Here is an 8,466-nt window from a genome sequence, read left to right on the forward strand (position 1 = left end):
ATTCATTCACATAGTTTTTGATTTGTGCGTGTTTGACTTGAAGCATGTGCTCTACCTGACAGGAGAATCCAGCATTATCAGTGGCCATTAAGACGTGTAAGAACTGCACCTCAGACAGCGTGCGTGAGAAGTTCTTACAGGAAGCTCGTGAGTATCAAGAGTTCACACTAGTGACCTACATTTACATTTACATTTAATCATTTAGTAGACGCTTTTATCCAAAGCGACTTACAAATGAGGAGAACAATAGAAGCAATCAGACGAACGAGAGAGCAACAGTATGCAAGTGCTGTGACAAGTCTCAGTTAGTCTAGCACAGTACACATAGCTAGGTATTTTTTAATAGAATGGAACAGAATAGAATAGGTAAGTGCTAGTATTAGTTCGTCAGGTGCTGGCGAAAAAGATGGATCTTTAGATGTTTTTTGAAAATGGCCAAAGACTCAGCTGTTCGAATTGAGATCGGGAGGTCATTCCACCAGCAGGGCACAGTCCAGGAAAAGGTCTGTGAGAGGGATTTTGTGCCTCTTTGGGATGGCACCACAAGGCGACGTTCACTTTCAGAACGCAAGCTTCTGGAGGGTGCATAAGTTTGAACTAGCGAGTTTAGGTATATTGGTGCAGCGCCAGTTGTTGTCTTGTAGGCAAACATCAGTACCTTGAATTTGATGCGAGCAGCTACTGGTAGCCAGTGTAAACTGATGAAGAGAGGTGTAACGTGAGCTTTTTTCAGCTCGTTAAAGACCACTCTCGCTGCTGCATTCTGGATCAGTTGCAGAGGCTTGATAGTACATGCGGGAAGGCCCGCCAAGAGAGCATTACAATAGTCCAGTCTGGAGAGAACAAGAGCTTGGACAAGGAGTTGTGCAGCTTCTCTGACAGGAAGGGTCTAATCTTCCTAATGTTGTATAAGGCAAATCTGCAGGACCCGGGCCGTTGTAGCAATGTGGTCTGTGAAGCTTAACTGATCATCGTTCAAAACTCCTAGGTTTCTGGCTGTCCTGGAAGGAGTTATGGTTGATGAACCCAGCTGTATAGAGAAGTTGTGATGAAGTGCTGGGGTGGCTGAGACCACGAGCCGTTCTGTCTTAGCAAGGTTGAGTTGAATGTGATGGTCCTTCATCCAGCTAGAAATGTCTCTCAGACAGGCTGCAATGTGACCAGCTACCGTCGGATCATCTGGTTGAAATGAGAAGTAGAGTCGAGTGTCATCAGCATAGCAGGGATAAGAAAAGCCATGCTTCTGAATGACAGAACCTAATGATGACATGTAGATGGAGAAGAGAAGAGGTCCAAGCACTGAGCCTTGAGGAACCCCAGTAGCAAGAAGTTGTGACTTAGAAACGTCACCCATCCAAGACACCCTGAAAGACCTACCTGAGAGGTAAGACTTGAACCATTGGAGTAGTGTGGCAGGACAGAGGGTGGACAGGAGGATCTGGTGGTTAACTGTGTCAAAAGCAGCAGACAGATCCAGCAAGATGAGTACTGAGGATTTGGAAGCTGCTCTTGCCAGTCTCAGGGCTTCATTAACCGAGAGCAGGGCAGTCTCAGTTGAGTGGCCGCTTTTGAAGCCAGATTGGTTGTTGTCCAGGAGGTTGTTCTGTGCAAGGAACATAGAGAGTTGGTTGAACACAACTCGCTCAAGTGTCTTTGCACTGAACGGAAGAAGGGATATCGGTCTGTAGTTTTCTAAAAGTGCTGGATTTAGAGTGGGTTTCTTAAGCAGTGGGCTTACCCGAGCCTGCTTAAATGCTGTGGGAAATGTACCAGTGTGAAGAGCGGTGTTGATAATGTGAGTAAGCGCAGGTATGACTGAAGAAGAAATTGCCTGAAGTATGTGAGTGGGGATAGGATCAAGTGGACAAGTAGTAGGATGATTGGAAAGGATAAGTTTGGAAACGTCTGTCTCCGAGAGTGGAGAGAAGGAGGAGAGAGAGTGTGTATTTGTCATTATGAAGTTATCATCGGTTTGTGGTGTGGAGAATTGGTCATTGATGTTCCTTGTTTTATTTATGAAGAATATTGCAATGTATCAGCTGTAAGAGTTGATGAAGGAGGAGGACAGAGAAGAGAAAGTTTTGTAAAGAGTCAGAACAGTTGTTAATTTTGTTGTGGTAGTATGTCGTTTTAGCAGTGGAGACATTTGCAGAGAAGGAAGAGAGGAGAGACTGATACACACTAAGGTCGGTCGAGTTTTTTGATTGGCGCCATTTCCTCTCTGCAGCCCTGAGTCTAGAGCGATGTTCACGGAGAACATCGGACAGCCAGGGGGCAGAGGGGGTAGTACATGGTGGTCTGGATGAAAGGGGGCAAAAGTTGTCTAAGCAAGCTTTTAGAGTGGAGCAGAGAGTGTCAGTAGCACTGTTTGTGTCCAGGGCTGAAAACTGAGAGGGTGAAGGAAGTGAGGATGAAACCATAGAGGATAGGAGAGAGGGAGCGTAGGTTACGCCGAAAAGTGACCTGCGGAGGAATGTACAGTACATCACTTCAGAATTCATTTGAGCTGATGCAAATCTGCTTTGGGAAGTTTCTTTTTTACCATGGCTGTTTCATCTGAACACATGATTCATGGTAGTCCAATTTCATTTGAAATTGTATTTTAGTTATTTATTTTTAAGTTGAATATGAGGAAGTCTCTACTACCACATTTACACACTTTGAGAGAAGTCAGAATCCCACAAAACCAGACTTATTTTGCCAAAGTGTTTTGCATGTGCTGGAGTGAGAATATTGTGTTCAGACTGTGTGATTTTATGTTTGACAGTGACAATGCGGCAGTTCGACCATCCACACATTGTGAAGCTGATTGGAATAATCACTGAAAATCCGGTCTGGATCATCATGGAGCTGTGCACGCTTGGAGAGGTCAGACAGTGTTTTAACCCCATAACTTACATTTAACCCCAAACTTAAATTGTTATAATTAATGAACGCTTTGGAATACAGACCTAAGGTTGGACTCTTTTTAAAGAAGACAATCGGCAGATTATTGTAGAAGTGGAAACAATTAAAAAAGTATCAAAAAGAAAATGCACTGTACAATTTTTATATTTTATATAAAATAAATATTTTTCATTACAGGTTTTACTCTAAACTTGCTATAAAATTAAGCCTTATGTCTAAATAAGTTATGCTCCAAATTTGAAGTTGATATTAAAAAAATTGAGGTTCCTTTGAGATTTTATTTAGGGCGTTATACCACAGCCACCGGGTGACACCCAAACTCCATTGAAATTTATTGATGCATTTTTCTGTCACAAATGTCTAAATATCTCTGTCAATATTACTTCTATCACAAAATATGAAATTTTGAGACTCAAACCTCTCCAATGATATGTATTTTGTCAAGATTATAAAAAGTTTTGATTGTAAAATACCGTAATACATTTTGTAATATGACACCGCCCACTTAAGATATTTAAGTACGATTTCCACGGTAAAGCAATATCTGATTTCAAAATGGTTTTCACAGAATTCATTTAGAGTTTTTAAGCTTTCAAATGATATCTAATTTAGAGTGATAACTAAAATATTTGATAGGGTAAAAAGGCAATTAAATATGTAATGGCTGTGGGCCCACCGGTGGGCCAGTGCTTCTTTATATTATACTCGCTATAAAATCATCTGGAAATCTCCATTGAGAACTATTTGATTCCTTTTTAGTTGAGGTCATTCTTGCAAATAAGGAAGTACAACCTCGATCTGTCCACGCTGATTCTGTTCGCCTACCAGCTGAGCACAGCGCTGGCGTACCTGGAGAGCAAACGCTTCGTGCACAGGTGACTGAAGTTTAGAGATCTTCACAAGCTCAAATCAGGCTTTCATCCGTTTTCTGATCGTAATGCACTGAGGTGAATGTGTGTTTTGCGCAGGGACATCGCTGCCAGGAACGTGTTGGTGTCTTCCACGGATTGTGTGAAACTTGGTGATTTCGGTCTTTCCAGATACATGGAGGACAGTTCCTATTATAAAGGTAAATCACACTGCACTTCTGTTTGTTGTTTAACAAGTAATTAACCAAAATACAACATCATTTACTTCATATGCATGTGCAAGTCACGTAAGTTTTCATTATAGCACTTCCTGTATGAGCTGCTGTGCATTTTAGAGGCTGTAAAATGATTAAAGCTGCTGGAAAATGTTATAATGAATGCAAATAGGCATCGCTCAGAAATGTTACCAGAATAAGGACATGGCGGCCTCTGGTGGATAGTGTTTTTGATTTGTTTTCCAGCTTCTAAAGGGAAACTGCCGATCAAATGGATGGCTCCTGAATCCATAAACTTCCGTCGGTTTACCTCAGCCAGCGACGTCTGGATGTTTGGTGAGTGCTTAACCTTTTTTACTCTGAGAAACAGGAAGATGAATATTTCATGTTACTGTATTCTTACAGTTTGAATCCATCAACATACACCCTGAACACCATCTTTCCGTTATTAATACTATTTTAGTTTTATTGGAAACACGTTTAGAGTTATATATATTTTTTTTATTACATTGAGTATTATTTTGTTTAATTTTACTGTTTAATAATAAAATATAAAACCGTTTAGATTTTTTTTTTAGAAAAAATATATAAATCCTGCATACGTCTTACACACATCATCACACACACACACACAAAAAAAAAAAAAAAAAAAAAAAAAAAAAAAATAATAAATAATTGCAAAAATAGATAATTGAAAAAATAGATAAAAGCATTAAGAAAAAATACATTCATAAATAAACGCATAACTGTATAGATACATAAATGCATAAAAAGAATAGATGGACGAAAGCATAATAATATAGATAAATGCATAAATGCACAAATTAATGTATAAATAAATAAATCTGAAGCCTCCCCCACTTGCTAATTACTGACCCAATTTTCTGCAAGCAGAACTAATTACAAAAGCAGCCACTCTCATCACCTATATATATATATATATATATATATATATTTGCAATGTTTTGATCAGGTGACCTTCCTCAGGCTTAAACAACGAAGGTTGGTTGAAAACATTGCAAATAAAACAAAATTACATTTTTTTTTTTTAGTTTGGGTAGCATTTTCTTTAAATAGAAAATAAATAGAATTTTATTTTATTATTGGAATATTATAAAAGGACTTTTATCCTATGCACCTACAAATGATTCAGGTGTGTCTATATTTTCCATTTTCATTTTTATTTGGACATTTTTTTAGAATATTTATTATATTAGTAATATTTAGAATGAGATTAGACACGGAATCAGCCCTGGTGAAAAAAATTTATAAATAAAAATGGTTGAATATAATATTACTTATTTTTCATTTATTGTTCTGTAATAATTGTTTTATTGTATTTTTTTTTTTTAGTAAACTTTGTTTAGTCCTGTGTATTTGTGATCACTGAGGCAGATTTCTCCCCTCTCAGGTGTGTGTATGTGGGAAATCCTCATGTTCGGCATCAAGCCCTTCCAGGGCGTGAAGAATAATGACGTGATCGGGCGGATAGAGAACGGTGAGAGGTTAGCGATGCCCCCAAACTGCCCTCCCACCCTCTACAGCCTGATGACCAAATGCTGGGCATACGACCCCAGCAAACGGCCGCGCTTCACCGAGCTCAAGACACAGCTCAGGTCAGTGTGGTACTGATGTCAGATAACAGCATCTGCTAGATGAACCAATGTAAACTGCTCATATTGTATCAGCAGTGTTTGTTCTCTGGTTCTGACACTAGAGGTCTCTGTTTAGCTTCCAGAGTGTGTCAGCCTCTCCAGGAAGATCACCAACAAAACTTTTTTGGTTGAGACCTAATGCACAAAAAATTGATCATTTATCATTTGCTGCCCTGCATCATATTTGCTGAACAAAATCCAATACTTGGATTTTACTTGGATACTACAAAAATTTTTTTTTTTGCTGTAGCATGTCACACAAGAACAGCTTTTCCCCCAGGCCACATTCAGTCTGAACAATACATAACATCTCAGGACTGGACATCTGTAAAAAACTCATCAGAACTTTTCATCTGTAAATAGCACATATGCACATTCACAGTTCTGCCGATTGATTTTTTTCTCTTTATTTTATTGCCATATTATATTTTTTATTTATTGTCGGTTCTCTTAATTATTAGTGTTTTATTTCACTTTATTACCTTAAATTATATGTATGTCTGCACTTTCTGTACTGGAAGCTCCAGACACCAAGACAAATTACTTGGCAATAAAGCTCTTTCTGATTCTGATTCTTTGACATTAAATGGAGTATTTGGACATATTTTACCACCTCTTTTGCAGATTATAAGTTAAATTACGTATTTTGAATGCTTCTTTTTGTCATTAAAACAAAACTTTTGACAGTTGAGTGATTAAAGCTGATACATACTCTATATATAAATTGAAAAATATTCAATCTTATTTTATGAAAAACTGTATTTGTTGGAGAGTTTTATTGATGTTTTGATAACTCAGCATAATCAATTAGGTGATTATTAGGCCTTTTTTTGCAAAACAGACAATTTTTTTATTTATATATATATTTATTTATTTTTTGCAAGATGCAAGGCTGTGTTCATTAACAATTTAATGATGAATTTCAGCATTTTAAATGTTGGCAGTATAATTTAGTTATAGCTCTGTACTAGCTCTGTGTACCATTGATAAAGAAAAGAAATGAAGACTGTCAGAAAATGTTACTCATGTAGTTATGAGGCAACAGGTTTCAAGGCCGCCACTAGAGGGCGCGTATTCAAAATAAACAAGGAGACAAAGGCGTAGTTTGATGACGCAGTGACTGAGTGTGGAATCATGGGAGTTGTGGTCTTCATCCCCACAGCTGATGCAATCCGACGGGACTCGGGCAGAAATCATGTTCATGGATGAGCTAATGATTTATTAACGTAGTAGTAGGAAGCAGGGTGAGGCTGAAAGCCTTCGAAGTGAAACGAGGTGCTGAACGAGCGCAACACACGGGTCGAAAGCAGCAGAGCTTTTATTATGCCACAGTCGACCGCTTCCGCTGCTTCCAGTCATGCGTATGTGGGGTAAAGCAACGCTGTTTTATCATACTAGATACGTTTGAAAGTTCTGTTATAATGCTACTCTGTGCGGTCGTCACCGGTCTAATAAAATGCACAACATATTAAAGCGTCTTTGGTGTTTCCATGTTTTCTACAAAACAAAACCGGAAGTCAAGGGGTTATGACGTCATTGGCAGGCGACACAATGACACTATATACACGGTCTGTGTCACTAGTTAAAATTGCTTATTTCTCTGGATTTATACATTCTTCGAAACATTTGGAATAATGTAAGTACACAAGTCAGCAAAATATATAACACTGTTCTAGTGGTTTTTGGATATTTTAATAAAAGAATCTTACATATTGTGCCTTTAAATGGCTTGAAATGCACATGTAAAGCATTAATTATCGTTTGCTTTTCTTTTGATCTAGCCTCAAAAAAATCTTCTCGTCTTTTCCAGGAAGAAAATAAGATGCCCAGACATGTATTTGTCAAATGCACATCACATTGACTCATTCTCGCTCTGTCTCTCTCTGCAGCACTATCCTGGATGAGGAGAAGGCCCAGCAGGAGGAGCGTTTCCGTATGGAGATGAGGAGACAGGTCACCGTGTCCTGGGACACTGGGAATTCAGACGAGGCGCCTCCGAAGGTCAGATCTCCATCTATATCTGCACTTTCAGATGCACATCAGATACAAAATAGCTGTTTTCTGTATTAGATGATGTGTTTGGAAAGACCTCTGACCCTGATCAGGTCTAAATTGGTTTGAGTACCGAGTCTGTTTAAAACCATGCTTTTGGTTTCCACAGCCCAGCAGACCTGGTTACCCGAGTCCTCGATCCAGTGATGGCTATTTCCCTAGTCCACAACACTCTGGTCAGCACAATCATTACCAGGTAACATTACTAGCGCCCACAGCAGCATCTTTATGCAAGCACGCAACAAATAATACATGAAAATATAAATGCACGCCTAAATGTTGAGATACAAGTCTATGTATCAAAAAAGAAAGTACCGTATTGGCCCGAATATAAGACGACCCTGATTATAAGGCGACCCCCATTTTTCCAGATGTACCTTTTGGAAAAAGGCTTTTTAAAAACCAAATCTTGTTTTTTCTCAGTAAAACACATTTTGTCTTCAATTATTTTCATATTGCATATTTTTCCTATTTTAATATTTGTTTTGAAAGTATGGTAAAAACTGGAAAAATGCATCAACAATCACATTTAAAAAATATACACTTTTTGATATACCATTAAAACCCCATCTGAATTAGGACATTTAGGCTATCCATCTAATAGTAGCCTACCAAAATCTTATTAACAGTAGAAGTTAAATCTTACTGTAATCTTCAAATCTGGGTACTGTCTTACGTTTTAAAATCACAAAGGGAGTTTGCCCCCATCAGACTAACGTGACAGTCACGACTCATGCAGCTGTAAGCTTTTCTTTCTCTTTTGTTTTT

The 8,466-nt window shown here is 38.4% G+C and overlaps 1 protein-coding gene across 12 annotated transcripts in view; it reads left to right on the forward strand.

Annotated features, from left to right (window-relative positions):
* The window catches only part of LOC107559761 (focal adhesion kinase 1-like), a 95,176-nt gene that overhangs the window by 71,997 nt on the left and 14,713 nt on the right, over positions 1 to 8,466 (forward strand). For all 12 annotated transcript variants that reach the window (XM_016243708.1, XM_016243710.1, XM_016243711.1 and 9 more), the window contains 8 exons: positions 63 to 147; positions 2,768 to 2,868; positions 3,667 to 3,782; positions 3,876 to 3,976; positions 4,238 to 4,327; positions 5,403 to 5,607; positions 7,536 to 7,647; positions 7,808 to 7,894. In XM_016243708.1, coding sequence (XP_016099194.1) covers positions 63 to 147; positions 2,768 to 2,868; positions 3,667 to 3,782; positions 3,876 to 3,976; positions 4,238 to 4,327; positions 5,403 to 5,607; positions 7,536 to 7,647; positions 7,808 to 7,894 — 897 coding nt within the window. The remainder of the gene's footprint in view (positions 1 to 62; positions 148 to 2,767; positions 2,869 to 3,666; positions 3,783 to 3,875; positions 3,977 to 4,237; positions 4,328 to 5,402; positions 5,608 to 7,535; positions 7,648 to 7,807; positions 7,895 to 8,466) is intronic.

The sequence above is a fragment of the Sinocyclocheilus grahami genome, unplaced genomic scaffold (assembly GCF_001515645.1).
Source record: "Sinocyclocheilus grahami isolate Dianchi unplaced genomic scaffold, SAMN03320097.WGS_v1.1 scaffold697.1, whole genome shotgun sequence".
Classification (NCBI taxonomy): domain Eukaryota; kingdom Metazoa; phylum Chordata; class Actinopteri; order Cypriniformes; family Cyprinidae; genus Sinocyclocheilus; species Sinocyclocheilus grahami.